The following is a 25373-nucleotide window of genomic DNA, read 5'->3' as shown; positions in this document are numbered from 1 at the left end:
TTCAGTTTTCTTCATAGAATTTTGGATCATTTTTTGTTAAGTTTATTCCTAAAATTTTTATCTTTTTTGTTGTTATTATAAGTGGAGATTTCTCATTCATTGTATCTTTTTTTTTAAATTTTATTTATTTATTTTATTTATGGTTGTGTTGGGTCTTCGTTTCTGTGCGAGGGCTTTCTCTAGTTGTGGCAAGCGGAAGCCACTCTTCATCGCGGTGCGCGGGCCTCTCACTATCGCCGCCTCTCTTGTTGCAGAGCACAGGCTCTAGACGCGCAGGCTCAGTAATTGTGGCTCACGGGCCCAGTTGCTCCGCGGCATGTGGGATCTTCCCAGACCAGGGCTCGAACCCATGTCCCCTGCATTGGCAGGCAGATTCTCAACCACTGCGCCACCAGGGAAGCCCCATTGTATCTTATAAATAGTTATTATTTGTGTATATGAATTCTGTTATTTTTATATGTTAATTTTATAACCTGCTACCTTGCTGAATTCTTTTACTGTTTGAGTTTTATCATTCATTCTCTAGGAATTATATTCTAGGTATATTATGTCATTTGCAGATAGAAGTAGTTTTATTTCTTCTCTTCCTATTCTTTTGCTTCTTATCATTTTCTCTAGTCTAATTGCATTGGCTAGTACCTCAAGAACATAGTTAAAAAGTAGTGGAGATAGTGGACATCCTTGTCTTCTTCCTGACCACAGTGGGTATGCACTAAAGTTTCCTCATCTTAGGGAAATGTTTATCCATTTTTATTTTCTCATGAGTTATTATTAGGAACGGCTGTTGAATTTTGTCAAAGGGTTTTCAGCATCTTTGGGGACAATCATTTTGTTTTTCTTCTTAGACCTATTAATGTGACAGATTATGTTAATAGATCCTATAAGATTGAACCATTGTACTGTTCTTGGCATAAGCCCCACTTGGGCAGTCTGACTCCAGTGGTTAACAACTTTATTTTACTACTTCTTAGTTGAATTTCAGAGATTTGACGTGCCTACACAAAAGTGTACTTGCTGAGTCATACAAATTAGTATTCTTATTAATTGCTTGATGAATGAATGTTTTAGTAAATGGGGAATTTAGAGGAGGGGGAAATCATTATGGAGAGAAAAAATACTTTTTGAAAGAGAGAGGACGACTACCAACTGGGATTTCCTGAGCCTTGATAACACCATAGCTATACTTTCTATATAGCTTATTTCTACTAGCTATTTATTTTGGGGGGCTTACATCATAGTCTTATTAGCCTTTCAGTGTTTTATCAGCATGATCAGTTGTGGTGGATTGATTACAAATTGAAGAAATGCTATGAAATCTCAACTGATGGAGCAGATGCTCCATTGTGACAGAAAGCCTGCAAAATAGAATCGAGGCATTACTCTACCTGCAGAAAAAAAGGGCAGAATGACAAACTGATAGTTTTTACAAAGGATAGAGGGAGAAAAATCCATTCATTTCCTTTAGGGAGAAGATTTGGGACCACATATTGTTTCATAGCCATGTTATATAAAACATTTTAAAATGCTGTTGTCAAATATGAAATATCTATATCCATGTGATTTACACAATTTGCAGATTGTCAAAGGTACTTACTTAATTTACATAAATAAAATGATTGACTTGTAAAATATGACCACCTTTTTGCAAGTTGTAACTTGGGTCCAAGGGTGAGTGTGAAGCTGCATTTCATGCTAAGAACATGGCTTTGAAAAAATATATTTGGGGAAGTTTGCACTCCTGGTTATGAGAGCACTTGCCATTCAGTAGTATGTGGATTCATAGTATATGGACTGATACTCCTAATGAATACTAAAAAGCCATGTTGAAATAGGAATTACTTGAACAAAATTTTCTTGCCATTGAACTTTCTTTTTAGATATATCAGTGGAAGAAATTTTCTTATCTAATTCTTCAGTGCATTTGATTGACACCATAACATTTTATTTTGATTAACTTTGTGTTAAAGTAAACATGATAATTTGAAAGTTGGCTCTTGTCATTTTCTTCAGCATGTTACACCAGACAGCTATATTCCATGCCTTGCTGACCTGTGCAAAGCACTGTGGGAGGTTATGCTCAGCTATTACAGAACTATGGAATGGCATGAAAAGCATGACAGTGAGGATACTACTTCTGCTTCTGGTAGGAAATTATTTTGATTTGATTTTAAAAACTGAACTATAAATATGCCGTATTTCTGGAGTAAGGAGAAAGAAAAGGGACAGCTATACTTTTAGAATTTCAGGGACCATGATGACCATAGGTTAAATGTTTACCAGAGAAAGTGATTCAGCTACTATAAAAACTCTATTACCTTTGGGGATTAACTGGGCCAAAGGACTTCTTATGTGATAGGTATTACCAGTTTCCAGGAATATGTGGTGATGACCTTAGGACTAAGTTATTAAGAAAGAGCTTTAAAAAAAAATGAGTTGCAAACTAGGTAGGACATTGGTCTGTCCAAATTTACTATAAAATTAATGCTAATGTTCAATATTAAGTCTTTTTTGCTAATATTCAAGTTGTACTAATAAAACTAGATTCTAAGAATTAATAATTATACTGATACTTTTCTTCCTGAAAATAGATAGCAGGACATAAAAATTTCATAAAAGATGATGTTTTTAAATATCATCTTTGAAAGCAAAATACAACTTTAAATGTCTATGGTGTAGTCATAAAGAGCAAATCTTTGAAAATTATGTTAACTAGGCATGTTTAAATTACTTCATTCATGTAATTATATATCTTAAGTGATTATCCTTGAACAATAGCTAAGATTAAGTATTCAAAATACTTTTAAAAGTAATAAATGAGTCTACCAGTATTTAGTATGGGCAAAATAAATTATACTGTACCTGTTTTTTTGTATTACATACAGTTTAATATAGCTAGTCAATCAAGTTATTTTAGTAACTTCTAATTTCTGAAGTGTTTGGTTTCTGTGATTGGGTGGGTGGAGGAATGCTCAAATCTTAGTTTGATTAAACATAGGATTTTGGTAATATAGAAGACATACATTTAATATTTATCTTGACTCATAAGAAGCTCATAAATATAGATAGCAAAAAATAAGAAAGGTAAACTCTGTGGAAGGATTTTCATTCTTTTAGAAATATTGTTGGGGGAGGAAGAGGTTTAAAGGAAGAGAGAGAAAGGAGAAAGCAGAAAACAGGGGTGGGCATTGAGCCAGGATTCTAGGCCAGACTATTTTTACCCAATTCCTCTACTACCTCTGGGAGTATGGGCTTTGCAGTCAGAGATACTTCGCTTCAAGGTTTGACTGCCATTTACCAAAGGCGAGAATGTGAAGAAGTCACTTTATCATCTCCAGGCCTCAGTTTGCTCCTTAAAATGATAGCTTAAGAAAACAAAACAAACAGAAAGCTTCAGAGTGTAGTAACACATCTACCTGTAGGATTGCTATAAAGTTTAGAGAAAATGTAAAAAGTGCTTACACTGGTTGTTGTTAATATCATCAAAGGAAATGGATCAAGAGAGATGATTATAATAATAATGAAATGTCTATAGGCCTTTTTTTTTTTTTAAATTTCATTTTTCTTAGGGAATTCCTGGGCTTAAGGGATTTTTTCCCCACAAAGTTTATCTTGTTTTGGCAACCTTTATTTTTTTCTAGATATGGTACCTGTTTAGATATCTCAGCACCTCTTTTCCTTTTTCTAGTACATTATTTAAGGAGAAACCAAAGGAAAAGTTTGGAACAAAATTAATACATACTTTAGATATGAGTATAGAAGACAATATATACTCATCATGGTGAAGCTCGCTTTTTGCTTCAGGCTAATAGTTTACAGGTATTATGTATTGTATGCATTTTCACTGGGGTATAGATTCAAACTTAAAACTCCATTTGAACCTTCTATACTTAGTCCTCTTTGCTAAAATTCCTTCACCCTAATCTGTATAATTTAAGAATGTTGAGGACTCTGGTCAGTCTAATAGTCAGCTGACAATATCTAGGGCTGTAAAAAGTTATTTGTTCACCAGAAATTCTTCCTCTCATATTCACATTAAGGACTAAAATTGTAGGAATCAGTAATTTAAAAGTTATTCTTCACAGAACTTCATACAGCTGAAAGGGCCTCTAGAGTTCATCTGTTGTAGTTCTCTAGTGATACTACTGGTGTCCGAACACTTTACCATTCTAAATAAACTAAAGCTGTAGCTCAGGTGCACTGCTCTGAGCTGCTGGGTTCCTAATAGCCAGACCATACAGATGATATGGCTTAAGCTGTAGGAGTAGTCACAGGTACATTAGGCATGTATCTGGGGCCTGGCCTATGAAAGGGCCTTTTGCTGCTTACCAGTGGGTACCCTGCTAGCCTCAGATGAGATCATATCCTCAGTTGTTCTGCACAGTTTACTTGCACAAAGGCATAATTTTTAAAATATAATGTGTATGTGTATTTTCAGTTGCTTTTAGGGGGAGAATTATTTTGAGGCAGGTCATTGATCTTGTTGAACTGGACGTTGTTAGATTATTTACCTGGAATGGATAAAAGTATTCTGGATCATGAAAAATATTAAATGTATGCATCATTGCCTCACTGCATGAGCAGTTTTGCACTCTGTACTCTTGTTAACATATTAATTGAAAATTGGGTTAATTGGTCCTGTAATGCCCTGGCAGTAGGCAGTATATGGGTCATTAAGAATCTGGTTTCTGGGACAACACTACCCAAGTTGGAATCCCAGCTATAATCACATATAAGCTGAGTGGTCTTAGGTGTAAAGTACTTAACATTTCAGAGTCTGAATTTGTCTATTTTATCAAATGAGTTTAATCCTAATTCCTATTTTTTGCCATTGTTTTAGTTGTATAAATATTGAGAATATTTTCTGTATTTTACACATGCTTACAGTATATGAGAATCCAAATTTTTTTTTTTGAAAACAAAAATGTGAAGCAAATTTTAAAACATATACCATCTTTTATTTTCAGAAGGGAGTAATATGATGGGTACTGAAGAAACAAATTTTGATCGTGGTTACATAAAAAAGAAATTAGAACATGGACTTACACGAATATGGCAGGTTTGGTTTTTTTAAACTATTTTTTTTACCAAAGCAATAGAAACCTTCATGTCAAAGTTGTTTTAGAAATTCAGTATTTAAGTTTTCTGTATTTGTTTGTTTTCCCTGCAGATCTAATCATATGTTAGTTTTTCTTTGGAATAAGTCTACCATTTGAGTTCTGTAATTTAGTTGTCAATTATATTTGACTATAAGTGGCAGTAGAAAAAGTTTTAATTTGAAAATATCCATTGGAAATATTCCTTGATCACATTTTGCTTTTAGTGTCCTAACAGATTTGTGCTTTCCTAAAGAAGTTGTTTTCTTATTGAGATACTGTTTATTTTGTGTGTGTGGTTTTTTCCTTTTCTATTAATTTTAGGAAAAGGATAACTATATAATAGGTGACATAGTTGGGTTGGAGTCTAGAACAGAATGAAGAATTCTAAGTCAGTGATTATTGTGCCTTGAGTGAATCTTATGTATTTATTGACCGAATGTGTATTCCTTGGCTTTTCTTTTGCAGTTTAGTAGCTCAGTTGTTATCAGATAACTAAATTTGTTAATTTGTTAAAAATTTTTACTTCCTAGATAAGTGTAATTTCTTTGATGATAACTTTGTTCTTTTTGGACTGCTTCAAAATTTAGAAGACGATAGACACTTTGACCATATTATGGTCTTTTAAAATGTATTTTTGATTTTTCTAATGAAGCTGATGTTTAGTTTGAAAATCTTTTATAGGATTTCTTTTGAAAAAATTGTTTAGGAAAATATATACTGAAAACATAAATTTCCTCAAGAATCACTTAGCAGTTATAATTTAGTGCTCTTCTAACTTTTGATAACTTTCTATTGGATATGCTATTTGAATTTATACTTTAATATTTAAATATGTGATAGTGGTAAGATCTTCGCCTTTTATATTTTCTGATGTGACCATATGAAACTAATTTTTAGTTTTCCATTAATTATGGGTTGGGGCTGACTTTTTTCTGAATGTTATGTATAACAGAAAGGAAAATCTCATTCTCTAGGGTCAGATATGAGTTGTTTCTGATTTAGTCTTCTAACAGGCTCTAATTATACTTTGTTGAAATTGTAGAATCTATGATAGAATTTCTGGTAATTCAAAGTACTTTGGATTATTGGCCTGATATTTTATACAGCTAGTCTGGCAACCTAATGTCATTCTTGATATAGGAATATCTGTTAAATGTAAGATTTAGTAAAGCTATTATCATTTAAGTGTTTGGCCAGTTTAATGAAAGTCATCATGCTTTTGAATATAGATAATTGTGTTGTAGGTTTCAAGTTTTAGAATATCTTCATCTCCGCCCACTTCAAGTCCCTTTTGCACCTCCAACCCCAATTCTCATCCAGTTCTACACAGGACTTTGTGTACGTTAGGAACTCATTAGTGTGTGTTAAATTGAAATTACAAAGCTCAATGCAATTGAAGAAGGCAAAAGCTCTGAAAAGTAAATGTTTTTTGAGAACACATCTGGCAGACAAAACCTGGCAGGAATTGAATTCATTTGATAGCACAATCTGACCAGTATTGTCATTTGGCTTTTTGTAGTATTTATTTATCCCATTAAGGTGAACATTCATATGTTGAAGGGATATAAATGTGTTTTATTTTGGGATACTGCCCTAGACCCCACTGGGGATGTTATATAATATATGCTATACCTACCATAATTCTAATATCTGAAATGCTAAATTCCAAAGCACAAGTGAGCATGTGACAGTTTATTGACATCATAAATTTATTATAGAGATGATAAATGATGATTGAGAAGCATAAGAAGATAGTTAACATTTCTGACATAAAACTAAACTCAGAATCGTAATCACCTTGATTATTATTATAAAAACTTTTCAGTTTTTAGAATATTGTCGCAAATTTTCCATGCATTTTGACTCAGTCAGAACCTTTAAGGGAAAAAGGTTGTATCAGTCATAATATGTGTATCACACTGTTTGTGGGTTTAAGAAGATGGTGGTGAAAGCATGGTCCTTGACCTCATGGAGCTTACATATACAACCATATGAAAGTCTTGGTCTTCCAAGATTTTCTTTTTAGTCTTTAAATATTTGATACGTGAGAAGTGACAGTTTTAAAATGCTTATTATTTCTTTCTTTTTACTACAGAAAATTAGGGTTGGAATATTTCTACTTTTTGTGAATTTGAGATTTTCTTTACAGCCTAATAAACCACCCACTTTTAAAGTTCTTCCTGGGGCATTTGAAAAATAACCATGTATTTCTTCTTTGTATTGGGAATTAGGTTCTCTATGTAAATTAAAGCAGTTTATTATTTATATGTATTATTCTCATCTATATTCTTATTTGGTTGTGGTTTTCTTGGTCTGTGCTGTTCTGAGGGAGGAGTTTTAATCTTCCAGAATGATTGTAGTTTTGTCAGGTTTTTCTTTTATTTCTAACAGCTTTTGTTTTTATACCAGATGCCATGTTGATTGATGATGCAATGCTAATAACCACTTTACTTACCCTCATTGTACATAATTCTCTTTATTAATTTAAAAAAATAGCTCTTTTCTCCTTAGGCATTTTGCAGTGAATTCTAGTTTGCTTTATTATTACCATTGCTGTATTTATTTTGTTCATATTTTCCTGATAAATCCTTGACTATTCCTTTATTTTAAATGTTTTTATATCATGTTTTAGTTTTAAAAATAAAGATAATATGTAAAGTTCTTAGTATAATGCTTGACAAAAGTAAATAATCAGAAAGCAGTAGTTTTTACTGCTGTTTATTAAGCTCTTATGTGTGTATTAGAACTGTTTCTGATTTTCCTATTCCACTGACTTTTCTCTATATTGCTAGCATTTTTTGGATAGTTTTTAATATATTTAATATAGGTGGTACAAGTCCTCCATCATCACTGATAACTTCATCCTTTCAAAGTGCTATTTTTAAAAAAGAGGTTATTGTCTATTATTTCTAGTGAATTTTAGAATAATTGTTCAGAAGAAAAGTTTTTGTGTGTGTGTGATTTTGGTTAGAATTTCACTGTATCTCTACATTAACTTGGAGAAATTGACATTTACAGTATTTAGTCATGTATTCAGTCCCTTAACTCTCAATTTATGGAAGTTTCTTTTGTATCCCATTAGAATTGTTAGTTTTTTGTTATAGGTCTGATAGCTCTTATTAAAGTTATTCCTAAGTATATTGTGTTTTCAATATTTGTTTTAAATGAAATCTCTCCATTTTTAGGTGCTTCAGCCAGGTATACGTGAAAACTATTAATTTTTATATACTGTACTTAAACACTTCACACAATCATCTTATTAATTCTAATTATTTTTGAATTGATTATTTTGGGGTTTCTAGCTTACTGAACCATGCCCAAATAATGATGATTTTTATCAGTATATCTAGTATGAGGATATAATTCTTATCTTGCATGTGTGTGTGTATTAGTAGTGATGATGTGTTCTGTACTATTTTTTAAAAAATTTATTTATTTATTTTTGGTTGCATTGGGTCTTTGTTGCTGCGCGGGCTTTCTCTAGTTGTGGTGAGCGGGGGCTACTCTTCGTTGCGGTGCGCGGGCTTCTCATTGCGGTGGCTTGTCTTGTTGCGGAGCATGGGCTCTAGGCACGTGGGCTTCGGTAGTTGTGGCACGCAGGCTCAGTAGTTGTGGCTCGCGGGCTCTAGAGTACAGGCTCAGTAGTTGTGGTGCACGGGCTTAGTTGCTCCGTGGCATGTGGGATCTTCCTGGACCAGGGCTCGAACCCGCATCCCCTGCATTGGCAGGCGGATTCTTAACCACTGCGCCACCAGGGAAACCCCAAGTCTGTACTATTTTTATATCTGATGTTCATGGAATTGTCTCTATGATATCACCCTAAATATGCTGACTATTAGCCTAACTAGATATTTTTTTTATCAAGTTAAGAATCTATTCCTGTCTCATTTTAATGTGTAACTGTACAAAAAATGGTTCTGAGAACTTATTTTCTATATTTTGGATTTACTTGAAATATTTATTTATTGTTTTTTTTTTTTATAGGATGTTCAGCTGAAAGTAAAAACCTACTTGCTTGGAACTGATTTGTCTATATTCAAATATGATGACTTCATCTTTGTTTTGGATATAATCAGCAGGTAGTGTTTGAGATCTTGTCTTATTCTTTAGTTTGATTTATTGAACCATGATAATCAATGAAATCATGAATCACTGAGTTGTAATGTATAACTTAATGGAAGTAAAGATAATTGAACATTCATAGTCTAATTTCTGCTAGGTTTATGTGTGAGTGTGTTTAAATATTTCTGCCCTTTGGATGTTTGTAAACTGTAATCAATGTGATCTTTAGAATTTCTTCAAACATCCAAATTTTTATGATTTGTTATCTTTGAATAAAGATGACCTGTACTTCTCTTTTTTCCCTATAATAAACATGTTGCTGAAATTTATGTAAATCTTTCTGTCCAACTAGGTTGATGCAAGTTGGAGAAGAATTCTGTGGTAGCAAGTCTGAAGTTTTGCAAGAGTCTATTAGAAAACAAAGTGTCAATTATTTTAAGAACTACCATAGGTAAGAACTCTAATAAAATATGAATAGACTTATTTAGGTAGTGAGAATACCTTTGTCTAATGCTTAACCTTATAGTGTTAATTGGTTTAAAATAATTACTTTTGAATTTGAAAGACTATCTTCTTTGTAGCTTTTTTTAGGATGGTTAAGGGTTTTTTTTACCAAAAATATCATAAAATATTCTCATTACTTATTTTTTGTAAATTTCAATATGTGTTTTGTCTTGAGGGGCTTAAAATATTGAGCTCACTTCTGTATGGGTGAAAGATGATTACATTAGGGATCCCCAGAAGAATCTGGCCACTATTCTCTACCTGCATATATGGTGTGAGCTAGTAAGGAAGTTAAATCAGTAGCGGCAGCACTCAGTGAACAGGGGATGCTTGAAACTGTGTGCCTTTTAGGAGTAAAAAGGCTTTCAGAGAACAGGACATGATATTCAGAATGTAGCTACAAAGCCAAGATTTTGTACTACATTGCTTTGCAAAACAATCACTACTAACTTTAAAAAGGTTGCCTAGGAATGGTTTTGGGAGTGGAAGAAGGTGGGAAAGAATGTTTATATAGCAATGTGTTTGTATGCTTAAAGCAGCATTGAACTGAGACAGAGAATATTTATTAGACCTTTCTTCATATAAGCTGGGCCCTATGCTGTACACCTTATATACATTTTATCATTTGAATTGAGTTACAGCTCACTTTTTATAATGCATTTTTACTTTTTAAAATTAAGTTTTGATTTTGTTGTTATTTGGTGCTGGGGAGAGTTAGGATTTGAAATTCTCCTTTCTCTCCTTGTTCGGAGTCAACCCCTGGTCACAGGGATATGTGCTATGTCAGAAGAGAGATTACTGGACATGAAACCATTGACTAATTTATTATTAAATATATTTAAGTACACATTTTCTGTCTTACTTGTAAACTATTAAATATTTATTTTGAAAGTTTATTTAAGTTGATCCTGTACCAAAGCAGAGCCTTTGAGTTTCGCAATTGAATGAAGAGAATGTTTAAAAAATTTAAAAAATTTTTTTAATTGATTAAACCTCAGGAAAACAGTGGTAAGGGAACAACATGAAACCCTAACACTACCTTAATTTATCACTTCCTTTTCTGTTAAAACTTAAGCCCTGTTAAAACAGAAGGCTTGGCCTGTACACATTGCTGTCCAAAATGAGAGGGGCCTTATACTCACAGATGGGAAAGGCTAAAGAACTGTGAAGGAGCCAGAAGCTTCACTTACCCTATCAGAATGTAGGCATGCTGGATGTCCATTTCTCAAAGATTGCTTTATATCCAGCAAGACAACTGGGGGGTCTTTTGATGTTCATTGTGACTGCAAGATGTGTGTAATGCAAAAAACATGGATTTATTTAATGGTTTGCATTCTGCATTCCATTTTACTTACTGTCAAAAGGTGTCTGTCATCTGTGGCCACCAGGCAAGGGCATTTCTAGACTCTGACTATGATGGATATTCCTCACAAAAGTTCACCTTGATGAAATTAGAAAATATCGAAATGAATTATTGTTTCCAAAACACTCAATATTTTAATGGGCTTTTCTTGTTAGAAACATTTGTGAAACTTGTTTCCCATTGAGGAGGCTGTATTGTATTGTTAGAAGGAGAGCAGGACTGGGAAATGGTAAACTCGGGCTCTTACCACATTTTTGCCACTTGCCGTCTCTCTGTCATTGGACAAATCATTTAACCCCTCTGAGATATGGTTCTATCTATCAATCGTAAAATGAGGTGGCTGGACTAAAAGGTCTCCCGAAGTATTACCTGCAGATCTTTCCCTTTTTTCTTGCTGCATTGTGTATTATAAAAATTGGAATAGGTTAAAAAAGAGTAAAGATGTAATCTTTCTTTGTAGTATTCTTCTCTTTTCCCAATGTTTAAACCAGTCTTGCTCATATACTGCCTGTAGTCATTATCTCTCCAACAGCTGCCATTTGGGAAATTATAATGAAATCACTTGGTAAAGTTGGTGCCAACCATCAGTGTGTTCTGAAGTACATCTGCTTCTTTATAAAGCAAGATAAACTTGACAGGCAGTTTAGAAATGATGCCAATGTATATATATTGAGTTGACGAAAGTCATTACATTAGCCAGTGATGAATCTAAATCTACTAAATTCCGATTTAATATCTCCTTCACCAAATCATATTACATAAATACCGAAAAATACCATGAAACATGGTGAAATATAGATCATCTGTTTCAATTTTGTTAAAGTGTTTAAATATGCTTACAATTTGTTTCATGGTCCTCTACTGCCAAGTAGAGCTCTTGAGAATAAAGAAATTCTTGAACCGAATTACTCTTATTTTACAGTCCATTTAGGTTGTTGGTTTGAAGATGTAAGCATAATAAAAAGGTGAAAATAGAAGCATTTTACTCTTTGGCAGAACATCTGTTTATAAAATGTACCCACGTTGCTTGTGGAAGTTGTATTAAAGCTTGCGTGCCATTATCTTTTTCTAGGGCAAAGCTGGATGAGCGTGTGAGGGAGCACAGTCTCTGTCATCTGTCAGTGTAAATTCTCATCTTTCAAAGATATATTTTATTCTCCCAGGTTTCTTTATGTTCAGGTTCTAAGTTTGTATACACCCAATGCTGTCATTTTTCTGCCAGATGTTGCAGAATTCCCCAAAGCACAAATAATCTAATTTGAACAGTAGTGACATAGAAATTATGTAGCAGTGTGCTATTGCCAAAACATTCTATTTAACAAGTACCTTTTATTTTTAATTACTTTAGTATTCAGAGCTTATAAATGTTTTCAGTGATCCTAAAGGTGCACTGACTGATGTCAGAAGAGGGGAAAGGTCACCTATCCTTTTAGGGAGAAAAGTCTCTCCTTGCCTTTTAAGGTTTAAGTTTATTAAGGTTTGGTTTATTCCTTAAGTGTCTTTAAAATGTGTGTTTCTAGGGTCAGTTTTATTATCCATATACTTATCTTTGTTTTCTGTCTGGATCAAATGATTTAATCATCTCTTCTGTTTTTGAATACCGGGCCTGACATCTTCTAGAACTGACCTGCTGGCATGTGTTGCACCCCTAGCCCCAATCCCCCACCCATATATCGTCTGCCAAATAAGTTGTTTTGGTTAAGGCTTCAGGGAGAGTAGTAAATAAGTTACCAATAATTTTACTTGTTTTATAGGAGGTCTCATAAAGAGGTTTTTTTTTTTCTTTAAATAAAAACCTAACCTATAATAGCTTTAATTTACAAGTGTCCACGGATATATTTTCCTAGTATCGCTTTGTAACAAACTATCCTGAAACTTACAGGCTTAAAACAACCATCATCTTATCATTATTACATGTATTCTGTGAGTCAGGAATAATTCAGGCAGGGATCAACTGATTCTTCTACTCCTCATAGCACTGACTGAGGTGACTAAGCAGTACTGAGCTGGTGGAAAGCTTGTGTAGCAGGTTCAAGACGGCTTCACTTGCACCTTGGTGGAGATGGCTGGAAGGGTGTACAGCTGTGTTGGTTAGTCAACATGCCTTCATATGGCCGCTCCGGTGTGGTGATCTCAGGGTGGTTGGACTTCTTATGTGGCAGCTGGCTTCCCATAGAACTAGAGTTCCAAGAGAACCACATAGAGGCTGCATGACCTTTTCTGATATAGGCTCAGGAGTCATGCAGTCCTTCTACCACATTCCTTTGAATACAGGCTTGTCGTAAGGTTGGTCCAGACTCAAGAGGAGGGAAATTAGACTTTTTCTTTTGATTGGCGAGTGGTAAGGTTGTGTCATAGAAGAGCATGTGTGTGGGATAGGAGGTATTGTTGCAGCTCTCTTTGATATATTCCTTGGGAAAAAAAGGACAAATGTTTTCAGAAAATAATTTTTTTTTGGACTTGGTGATAATGGTGCCAATAAGTTAAATTTATTTTTAATATGTGAAGTGTTTTACTGAAAGTTTATGTAAAAGTACAACTATTTTCCATCTCTAAACCATACAAGAGGGCTTAAATTTTGGACTTAAAATGAGAACAAAAGGAACAATGTCTTCATAATATATATCTCTTACGTTACACTACTCCCTCTTCTCTATATATGTACATACACATAAATACACAATAACAATGGGTAGGCAACTATTAAACTCCTCTTAGTAAATACAGTTGTTACTGATTTCCAATTTTCTTCCTGCTGGTAAAGAGTCTGGGGCAGTGTGGTGTTATCAGTGGCCTTGGGTTCCTACCTCTAATGTGTTACTCACTAGCTTCATGGCCTGTGTGATTTTAACCAAATTTTTTACTTCTCTGAGCATCAAATTCCTTCTCTTTAAAATGTATAAAGACTTATATTAGATACTCTACCTTCTTTAAACCTTGTGCTTTTATCATTCGTTTTTGGAACCTACATTTTATTGCTTCAAGTCTTTTATTAGGTTAAGTAAGAGATCTGTGTTTCACACAGTTCTAATTCACTGACATTTTTCCTTTAACTTGTAGGTCAATATATTTGAGAAACGTTGTAGATCGGTTATTATCTCCTTCACTATATTTGCACTTTAAAATCTCTTTAATTTTATTTTGATTGTACGTATTTTTTTGTATACCAGAGAAGGTTTTTTGTGTCCTGCTTGTGTGTTGTTTCTAAAGATGCAGGTGGCACCCAGAGTGCTTAAAGTAATAATCGGGACTGCTTTTCACTATAACTATGATTATAGTCAGTTCTGTTATTCAACATCTGATTACAGTTTGTTCTCTACATACTCATTGCTTTTTCATCATAACTGCCATCTTTTTTGTGTATTAGAGTAAAATAGAAGAAAGGAAATAAAATGCAAATCTTTCAATTTGTGTAAAATGTTCTTGGGGAAAGAGATGCAAAGGAAGTTTTCTTTGGCTCTATTGAATCAATTTGGGTATTAACCAACTTATCATTTACAGTAAAAAAAAAAAAAAAAAAGAAAGAAAAAAAAGTAAATTTTTGCCTTTGACTATTGTTTCCAACCATGTTGCAGTGAAAAGAACAAGATTTGGAAATCAGGGCCCCTGTCTCTGCTGTCTACTACTTGTGACCTTGTGACCCTTCACAAGTGGATTAATGTTTCCTTGGGCCATTTGTGGCCTTATCTTTAAAATGGGCCTGCCCTTTATTGCAGACAATTTGGGAGGGTAGTGAGTAGATTACTACAGTTTTTTCTTTTGAAAAACTTTATTAAATCATAATTCACATAAATGTATGCATATCTTATTGTACAACTCTATGAATTTTTTTCATATATATACACCACATAAACTGCCCGGATTAAGATATGGAACTTTTCCAATATCCTAGAACAAGGTACAAGGTATCCCTTGTACCTCTTCTCGGTCAGTAACCTCCTCAGAGGTAACTGCCATTCTTCTGTCACCATTGACTAGTCATGCCCATTTTGAACATTATGTAAATATTGTGGTTTTATAAACGTTCTGAATTGTATTGCTTTTTATTTTAAATTTCCTGTTGTTTCTTACACACACACACACACACACACACACACACACACACACACACAAGTTGATTTAGTTAGTATATTGACCTTGGATTCCTATGATCTGGTGGTTAAATTAGCATTTTATTAAATCTAATAGTTTGGAAATTCTTTTGAATTGTTTATACAATATGTCATTTGTGAATAATGATGGTTTTATATATTTCTTTCTAACCTTTGTATTGGTTAGGACTTCTGGTACAATGTTGAATAGAAGTGCCAACAAGGGACATCCTTTCAGTACTTTATGATATTTGTATGATATTTGTGGTAGGTTTTTGTAGATACTCTATATCAGATTAAAGAAATTCCTAAGAGACAGTCAACTTTAAGGTAAGAAATATTGGTAAAAGTAAAGGGGATACTTCATAATGATGATAGATTGTTAGGAAGATATAATAATCCTAAATTTGTATATTCCTACTAAAATAAATTTAAAATATATAAAGCAAAAATATTCAGACTAAAAGAAATAGACAAATTGATAATCATAGTTGGGAAATTTTATGTGCCACTTTCAGTAATCTGGTAATATAAGCAGACAAAAAAATCAGTAAGGATATATGTTTGACCAACATATTAGTAAAATTTACCTAATTGATATAGATATATTGGTATATGTATGTTTATACGTGTATATATATATTACAACACTTGACAGCTGAAGAATTCATATTTTTTTTAAGAGCAGAAGGAAAGTTTATCAAAATCGATCAACTGCTGGGCCCTAAAGCAAGTCCTTAAAAAAAAAAAAGTCAAAAGATTGAAATCATAGAGAGCATATTCTTCGACCACAGTGGAATTAAACTACAAATAAATAACAGAGAGATAACGAGAAAACCTGCCAGGTTTTTGAAATTAAACAACCTATTTTCAGTGTTAAAGAAGAAATCATATTGGGAATTAGAAATTATTTAAAAATGAATGATAATAAAAGTATGATATAAAAATTGTGGGATATAGCTAAAGCAGAAGGGGGAATTTTTAGCTTTAAATGCATTTTTTGGTAAAGAAGAATGTTTGAAAATCAGTGCACTAAACTTCCATTTCAAGAAGTTAAAAAAAATGACAGCAAATTAAACCTAAAGAAATAGAGGGAAGATAATTACAAGAACAGAAGTCAATGAAAGAGAAAGTAAATGTGTAATAGAAACCTACAATGCTACTTAGCAAGACTGAGCAAGAAAAAGAAACACAAATTATATCAGCAGTTAAAAAGAAGGTATCTATAGATCTTAAGACATTAAAAATAAAATGATATAAACTTTATGCTGATAAAGTTGACAATTTAGATTGAAAAGAACGAATTCCTTGTACATACTTAATAAGCTGATAAAATAAAATATAGAAAATCTGAATAATCCTGTATCTTTAAAGAAATTGAATCTTTGCTTCAAAGCATTTCCATAAAGAACTCTCCAGGCCTGCTGCTGTCACTGGTCAATTCAGCTGAACATTTAAGGCAGAAGTAATATCAAGACAAACTCTTTCAGAGAACAAAAAAGGACGGAATGCTTTATAACTTATTTTATGAGGCCATCGTAGCACTAATACCAAAACATAACAAGTTCGTTACAAAAAAAAAAATTACAGGCTAGTACCTCATAAGAACATAAATGTAAAAATCCTGAACAAAAGATTGGCAGATTACATCCAATGATATCTAAAAACAACAATACATCATGAATAGGCAGGGTTTATTGCAGGAAAACAAGGTTGGCTAAACATTTTAAAAATTAATAAATTTAATTTACTAATTAACAGCTACAGGAAAAATACCACATTGATCATTTTAATAGATGAAGAAAAAAATTTTGATGAAAATTCCACCCTAGTTCCTGATTTTAAGAAATCATGTCTGTAATTTTTACTTTCAATCTAGTTTTGCTTCCGACCTAATTTTAATTTCAATCTTATATGTAAAGTATGCCTCTCATAAACAGCATGTAGTCTTTTTTGTTTTCTTGTTTTAAAATCTAATCTGACAATTTTTGTGTTTTGATTGAACTGTTTTTTTCATTTTCATTTAATGTATTTATTGGCATAGTTGGGTCCATTAAACCCATCATATTGCTGTTTGGTTTCTGAAAGTGTAGATAACTTTTTTCATTTATTTTTTTCTCTTTCTGCCTTCTTTTTGGTTGATCATCTATGTTTTCAATTTTCATATTTTTTTCCTCAGCTTTAAAATGTATATTCTTATAGTGGTTACCATCAACATTCCAATATGCATTCCTGTTCTGTTCCAGTTGACCTTAACTTAATATACTTCCAGAATAATGGGAGAACCAACTTTGTAACTCATTTACCTTCTCTTACCTTTTAATGTTTTTGTCATATACTTTTACTTTCTGTATTATTTTCTGTACTTTTTATGGGTAGGAATAACTAAGCTTCAGTCTGTGAGTTGGTATCTTTTATCACCATAATAGTTTTATATTATTGTATAATAGATTACCATGAGTTTAGCAGCTTAAAACAACACCCATTTATTATCTCACAGTTCTGTGGAAGTCTGGATCAGCTTGTCTAGGTTCTCAGCTTAGGTTTCCAGAGGGCCAAAATCAAGGTGTTGGTTGGGCTTTTATCTGAAGACTTTGAGGAAGAATCTGCATCTAAGCACATTCAGGACATTGGCAGAATTCAGTTCCTTGTGGTTTTAGGACTGAGGTTTCTGTTTTCTTGCTACCTGTCAGCTATGAAGTGTTCTCAGCTTCTAGAAGCTGCTCTCTGGTCCTTGTACCTGACCCCTTCCATTTTCAAAGCCAACAATTCTCTCTGACTTCCCCTTCTGCTATCAGGAGGAGAAAAGACTCTGCTTTAAAAGGGCTTATTCAGTTAGATTTGTTCCACCTGGATAATTTCTGATTTGATTAACTCAAGGCAGCTAATTGTAATCTTAATTATATCTGCAAAATCTCTTTTTTCCATATTTGGTAATGTTATCATGGGGGTGTTCTTCAACACATTTAGTCCTGGGAATTAGGGTAGACAATCTTGAGGGATTTTAGAGTGCATTTTAGAGTCATGCCTACCTCAATAATTGTTGTAATAATAGCTTTATTGAGATGTAAGTCACATACCAAAAATGCCAAAAATTCACTCCTTTAAAGTATATAATTCAGCAACAACTGTCACCACTATCTAATTTCAGAATATTTTTATCACACCAAAAAGAAACCCTGTACCAGTTAATTGTCACTCTTCTCCTGCAGCACCTGACAATCACTTATTTAGTTTTTGTCTCTATGTATTTGCCTATGATATTTGCCTGTATATGAACATTTCATGTAAATGGAATCATACATTATGGCCTTTAGTGTTTGGCTTTCACTTAGCATAATATTTTTAAGGTTCATCCATTTTGGAGCATGTAACAGAACTTCTTTCCTTTTTATTGGTGAATAATATTCCATTGTATAGCTATACCATATTTTGTTTATCCATTCCTCAGTTAATGGACATTTGGGTTGTTTTCTCTTTTTAGCTATGATGAATGATGCTGCTATGAACGTTTGTGTATAAGTTTTTTTTTTGTTTTAGTTTAAGCTATAAGGATTTATGGTACAACATGAGGAATATAGCCAATATTTGTAGTAACTGTAAATGGAAACTAACCTTTAAAAATTATAAAAAATTTTTTTAATTAAAAAAAAAAACTTATTAAAAAAAATCACTCTCTTGTCTTCAACCAAAAAATTCTCTTCCCTCAACCAGTCAAAGGAACCACAATCCCACTGAAACTTCAAACAACAACAAATGCAAAAATAATCAGAATAAAAGTACACCTTTTCACCAGATAAGAAATCCAACACAGTTTTCTTTTTTTTTTTTTAACATCTTTATTGGAGTATAATTGCTTTACTATGGTGTGTTAGTTTCTGCTGTATAAGAAAGTGAATCAGCTAAATGCATACATATATCCCCATATCCCCTCCCTCTTGCATCTCCCTCCCACCCTCCCTATCCCACCTCTCTTGGTGGTCACAAAGCACGGAGTTGATCTCCCTGTGGTATGCAGCTGCTTCCCACTAGCTATCCATTTTACATTTGGTAGTGTGTTATGTCAATGCTACTCTCTCACTTCATCCCAGCTTCCCCTTCCCCTTCCCCGTGTTGTCAAGTCCATTCTCTATGTCTGCATCTTTATTCCTGTCCTGCCCCTAGGTTCATCAGAACCGTTGTTTTTTTTAGATTCCATATATATGTGTTAGCATACGGTATTTGTTTTTCTCTTTCTGACTTTCTTCACTCTGTATGACAGACTCTAGGTCCTTCCACCTCACTACAAATAACTCAATTTCGTTTCTTTTTATGACTGAGTAATATTCCATTGTATATATGTGCCACATCTTCTTTATCCATTCATCTGTCGATGGACACCTAGGTTGCTTCCATGTCCTGGCTATTGTAAGTAGTGCTGCAGTGAACATTGTGGTACCTGACTCTTTTTGAATTATGGTTTTCTCAGGGTGTATGCCCAGTAGTGGGATTGCTGGGTCGTATGGTAGTTCTATTTTTAGTTTTTTAAGGAACCTCCATACTGTTCTCCATAGTGGCTGTGTCAATTTACATTCTCACCAACAGTGCAAGAGGGTTCCCTTTTCTCCATACCCTCTCCAGCATTTACTGTTTGTAGATTTTCTGATGATGGCCATTCTGACTGGTGAGAGGTGATACCTCACTGTAGTTTTAATTTGCATTTCTCTAATGATTAGTGATGTTGAGCATCTTTTCATGTGCTTCTTGGCCATCTGTATTTCTTCTTTGGAGAAATGTCTATTTAGGTCTTCTGCCCATTTTTGGATTGGGTTGTTTGTTTTTTTGATATTGAGCTGCATGAGCTGCTTGTATATTTTGGAGATTAATCCTTTGTCAGTTGCTTCGTTTGCAAATATTTTCTCCCATTCTGAGGGTTGTCTTTTCGTCTTGTTTATGGTTTCCTTTGCTGTGCAAAAGCTTTGAAGTTTCATTAGGTCCCATTTGTTTATTTTTGTTTTTATTTCCATTACTCTAGGAGGTGGATCAAAAAAGATCTTGCTGTGATTTATGTCAAAGAGTGTTCTTCCTATGTTTTCCTCTAAGAGTTTTATAGTGTCCGGTCTTACATTTAGGTCTTGAATCCATTTTGAGTTTATTTTTGTGTGTGGTGTTAGGGAGTGTTCTAATTTCATTCTTTTACATGTAGCTGTCCAGTTTTCCCAGCACCACTTATTGAAGAGACTGTCTTTTCTCCGTTGTATATCCTTGCCTCCTTTGTCATAGATTAGTTGACCATAGGTGTGTTGGTTTACCTCTGGGCTTTCTATCTTGTTCCATTGATCTGTGTTTCTGTTTTTGTTCCAGTACCATATTGTCTTGATTACTGTAGCTTTGTAGTGTATTCTGAAGTCAGGGAGTCTGATTCCTCCAGCTCCATTTTTTTCCCTCAAGACTGCTTTGGCTATTCAGGGTCTTTTGTGTCTCCATACAAATTTTAAGATGATTTGTTCTTGTTCCATAAAAAATGCCATTGGTAATTTGATAGGGATTGCATTGAATCTGTAGACGGCTTTGGGTAGTATAGTCATTTTCACAGTATTGATTCTTCCAATCCAAGAACATGGTATATCTCTCCATCTGTTGGTATCATCTTTAATTTCTTTCATCAGCATCTTATAGTTTTCTGCATACAGGTCTTTTGTCTCCTTAGGTAGGTTTATTCCTAGGTATTTTATTCTTTTTGTTGCAATGGTAAATGGGAGTGTTTCCTTAATTTCTCTTTCAGATTTTTCATCATTAGTATATAGGAATGCAAGAGATTTCTGTGCATTAATTTTGTATCCTGCTACTTTACCAGATTCATTGATTAGCTCTAGTAGTTTTCTGGTAGCATCTTTAGGATTCTCTATGTATAGTATCATGTCATCTGCAAACAGTGACAACTTTACTTCTTCTTTTCCGATTTGGATTCCTTTTATTTCTTTTCTGTCTCTGATTGCTGTGGCTAACACTTCTAAAACTATGTTGAATAATAGTGGTGAGAGTGGGCAACCTTGTCTTGTTCCTGATCTTAGAGAAAATGGTTTCAGTTTTCCACCATTGAGAACTATGTTGGTTGTGGGTTTGTCATATATGGCCTTTATTATGTTGACGTAGGTTCCCTCTATACTATGTTCTGGAGAGTTTTTATCATAAATGGGTGTTGAATTTTGTAGAAAGCTTTTTATCCATCTATTGAGATTATCATATGGTTTTTACCCTTCAGTTTGTTAATATGGTGTATCACATTGATTTGCATATATTGAAGAATCCTTGCATTCCTGTGATAAACCCCACTTGATCATGGTGTATGATCCTTTTAATGTGCTGTTGGATTCTGTTTGCTAGTATTTTGTAGAGGATTTTTGCATCTATGTTCATCAGTGATATTGGCCTGTAGTCTTCTTTTTTTGTGACATCTTTGTCTGGTTTTCGTATCAAGGTGATGGTGGCCTCATAGAATGAGTTTGGTAGTGTTCCTTCCTCTGCTATATTTTGGAAGAGTTTGAGAAGGTTAGGTGTTAGCTCTTCTCTAAATGCTTGATAGAATTTGCCTGTGAAGCCATCTGGTCCTGGGCTTTTGTTTGTTGGAAGATTTTTAATCACAGTTTCAATTTCACAATTGCTTGTGATTGGTCTGTTTATATTTTCTATTTCTTCCTGGTTCAGTCTCAGAAGGTTGTGCTTTTCTACAAATTTGTCCATTTCTTCCAGGTTGTCCATTTTATCGGCATATAGATGCTTGTAGTAATCTCTCATGATTCTTTTTATTTCTGCAGTGTCAGGTGTTACTTCTCCTGTTTCATTTCTAATTCTGTTGATTTGAGTCTTCTCCCTTTTTTTCTTGGTGAGTCTGGCTAATGGTTTTTCAGTTTTGTTTACCTTCTCAAAGAACCAGCTTTTACTTTTATTGATCTTTGCTATTGTTTCCTTCATTTCTTTTTCATTTATTTCTGATCTGATCTTTAGGATTTCTTTCCTTCTGCTAACTTCAGGGTTTTTTTGTTCTTCTTTCTCTAATCACTTTAGGTGTAAGGTTAGGTTGTTTATTTGAGATTTTTCTTGTTTCTTGAGGTAGGATTGTATTGCTATAAACTTCCCTCTTAGAACTGCTTTTGCCGCATCCCATAAGTTTTGCGTTGTCTTGTTTTCATCATCATTTGTTTCAAGGTATTTTTGATTTCCTCTTTGATTTTTTCAGTGATCTCTTGGTTATTTAGTAGCATGTTGTTTAGCCTCCATGTGTTTGTATTTTTTACAGTTTTTTTCCTGTAATTGATATCTAGTGTCATAGTGTGGTGGTCGGAAAAGATAGTTGATATTATTTCAATTTTCTTAAATTTACCAAGGCTTGATTTGTGACCCACGATATGGTCTATCCTGAAGAATGTTCCGTGACCACTTGAGGAGAAAGTGTATTCTGTTGTTTTTGGATGGAATATCCTATAAATATCAATTAAGTCCATCTTGTTTAATGCGTCATTTAAAGCTTGTGTTTCCTTATTTATTTTTATTTTGGATGATCTGTGCATTGGTGAAAGTGGGGTGTTAAAGTAGCCTACTATGATTATGTTACTGTCGATTTCCCCTTTTATGGCTGTTAGCATTTGCCTTATGTACTGAGGTGCTCCTATGTTGGGTGCATAAATATTTACTGTTGTTATATCTTCTTCTTGGATTGATCCCTTAATCATTATGTAGTGTCCTTCTTTGTCTCTTGTGATAGTCTTTGTTTTAAAGTCTATTTTGTCTGATATGAGAATTGCTACTCCAGCTTTCTTTTGATTTCCATTTGCATGGAATATCTTTTCCATCCCCTCACTTTCAGTCAGTATGTGTCCCTAGGTCTGAAGTGGGTTTCTTGCACACAGCATATATATGGGTCTTGTTTTTGTATCCATTAGGCAGTCTGTATCTTTTGGTTGGAGGATTTTATTTATTTATTTATTTATTTTCATAAATTTAGTTATTTATTTATTTTTGGCTGCGTTGTGTCTTCGTTGCGGTGCATGGGCTTCTCATTGCGGTGGCTTCTCTTGTTGTGGAGCATGGGCTCTAGGCACGCGGGCTTCAGTTGTTGTGACACGTGGACTCAGTAGTTGTGGCTCGCGAGCTCTAGAGCGCAGGCTCAGTAGTTGTGGCACACGGGCTTATTTGCTTCGCGGCATGTGGGATCTTTCCAGACCAGGGCTTGAATCTGTGTCCCCTGCATTGGCAGGCATATTCCTAACCACTGCGCCACCAGGGAAGCCCTGTTTGGAGTATGTAATACATTTACATTTAAGGTAATTATCGATATGTATGTTCCTATTACCATTTTCTTAATTGTTTTGGGTTTGTTTTTGTAGGTCTTTTCCTTCTCTTGTGTTTCCTACCTAGAGAAGTTCCTTTAGCATTTGTTGTGCAGCTGGTTTAGTGGTGCTGAATTCTCTTAACTTTTGCTTGTCTGTAAAGGTTTTAATTTCTCCATCAAATCTGAATGAGATCCTTGCTGGGTAGAATAATCTTGGTTGTAGCTTTTTCCCTTTCATCACTTTAAATGTGTCCTGCCACTCCCTTCTGGCTTGCAGAGTTTCTGCTGAAAGATCAGCTGTTAACCTTATGGGGATTCCCTTGTATGTTATTTGTTGCTTTTTGCTTGCTGCTTTTAATATTTTTTCTTTGTTTAGTTTTTGATAGTTTGATTTATATGTGTCTTGGTGTGTTTCTCTTTGGGTGTATCCTGTATGGGACTCTGTGCTTCCTGGACTTGATTGACTATTTCCTTTCCCATGATATGGAAGTTTTCAACTATAATCTCTTCAAATATTTTCTCAGACCCTTTCTTTTTCTCTTCTTCTTCTGGGACCCCTATAATTCGAATATTGGTGTGTTTAACATTGTCCCAGAGGTCTCTGAGACTGTCCCCAATTCTTTTCATTCTTTTTTCTTTATTCTGTTCCCTTGTTGTTATTTCCACCATTTTATCTTCCAGCTCACTTATCTGTTCTTCTGCCTCAGTTATTCTGCTATTGATTCCTTCTAGAGTATTTTTAAGTTAAGTTATTGTGTTGTTCATCACTGTTTGTTTGCTTAGTTCTTCTAGATCCTTGTTAAATGTTTCTTATATTTTCTCAATTCCATTTTCGAGACTTTGGATCATCTTTATCATTACTCTGAATTCTTCTTCAGGTAGGTTGCCTATTTCATTTTCATTTATTTGGTCTTGTAGGTTTTTACCTTGCTCCTTTGTCTGTAATGTATTTTTTTGTCATTTCATTTTGTTTGGTTTTTTTTAATGGGTGGGGCTGTATTCCTGTCTTACTGATTGTTTGGCCTGAGGCGTCCAGCACTGGAGTTTGCAGGCAGTTGTATAGAGCTGGGTCTTTGTGCTGAGATTAGGACCTCCAGGAGGCCTCACTCTGATTAATGTTCCCTGGGGTCTGAGGTTCTCTTAGTCCAGTGGTTTGGACTCAGAGCTCCCACCATAGGAGCTCGGGCCCGACCTCTGGCCTGGGAGCCAAGATCCTGCAAGCCGCATGGCACGGCAAAAAAAAAAAAGAAAAAAAGAAAAAAAGGAGCAGTACAATATCAAAGAATATAAAAGAAAATAAAGTTAGAAAGATAAAAAAATATATTATGAAAAATAAAAATATAATTGAAACAACTGCAGTAAGGTAAAATAAAACCACAACAGAAAAAAGAAAAAAAAGGGGTGGGCGGTGCAGGGGGAACAAGCCAAAAGGAGAGAACAATAACAAAGTATAAAGAATAAAGTAAAATTAGAAATATAAAAGATTTATTAGGAATAATAAAAATATAAATGAATCAAGAACAATGAATCAACTAGGTAAAACAGAACCCCAATCTAAAAGAGGAAAAAAGAAAAAAAAATTTTAAAAGCCTTGGCTATGGAAGTGGAACTCAGGCAGGGGTGGGGTTTACAGTGGGGTGGGACCTAGGCAGGTGGGGGGTTGACATTTGAGTGTAGGGCGGGGCCTCTGCTTAGGACCTGCGGGGAAGGGGAGAGGCAGCACATGGAAAGGAGGGCCTCTGCAGTGTGGAGTTCTGGAGTTTGGAGGTAAGGCCCTGGGTGAGGGTGTGTGGGTGGGGTTTAGGCCCAGTGCATTGGAGGGGGTCTCAGAGGGGGTCTCTGAGTGGGTGGTGTAGGGGTGGGGCTTGGGCTCTGCATGGCAGGAGGGAGGCTCCAAGGGCACAGGATTAGGCCCGGGAGCCCAGCAGGCTTCCCAGTGCCTAAGT

The 25373-nt window shown here is 34.4% G+C and overlaps 1 protein-coding gene and 1 long non-coding RNA gene across 4 annotated transcripts in view; one reads left to right on the top strand and one right to left on the bottom strand.

Moving 5' to 3' along the window:
• LOC309665606 overlaps window positions 1-25373 on the bottom strand; it is a 419674-nt gene that overhangs the window by 17744 nt on the left and 376557 nt on the right. The gene's annotated exons all lie outside the window — the stretch shown is intronic.
• VPS50 (VPS50 subunit of EARP/GARPII complex) overlaps window positions 1-25373 on the top strand; it is a 128016-nt gene that overhangs the window by 54584 nt on the left and 48059 nt on the right. For all 3 annotated transcript variants that reach the window (XR_014266392.1, XM_082471735.1, XM_082471734.1), the window contains 4 exons: window positions 2011-2143; window positions 4965-5056; window positions 9081-9175; window positions 9511-9609. Coding sequence is in view for 2 of the 3 variants with exons in the window: in XM_082471735.1 (XP_082327861.1) it covers window positions 2011-2143; window positions 4965-5056; window positions 9081-9175; window positions 9511-9609 (419 nt within the window). In the remaining variant the exon portion in view is untranslated. The remainder of the gene's footprint in view (window positions 1-2010; window positions 2144-4964; window positions 5057-9080; window positions 9176-9510; window positions 9610-25373) is intronic.

The sequence above is a fragment of the Balaenoptera physalus genome, assembly GCF_965194825.1.
Source record: "Balaenoptera physalus genome assembly, chromosome: 8".
Taxonomy (NCBI): Eukaryota; Metazoa; Chordata; class Mammalia; order Artiodactyla; family Balaenopteridae; genus Balaenoptera; species Balaenoptera physalus.
The sequence above is the reverse complement of the archived record's forward strand: the minus strand, read 5'-3'. Positions and strand labels throughout refer to the sequence as shown.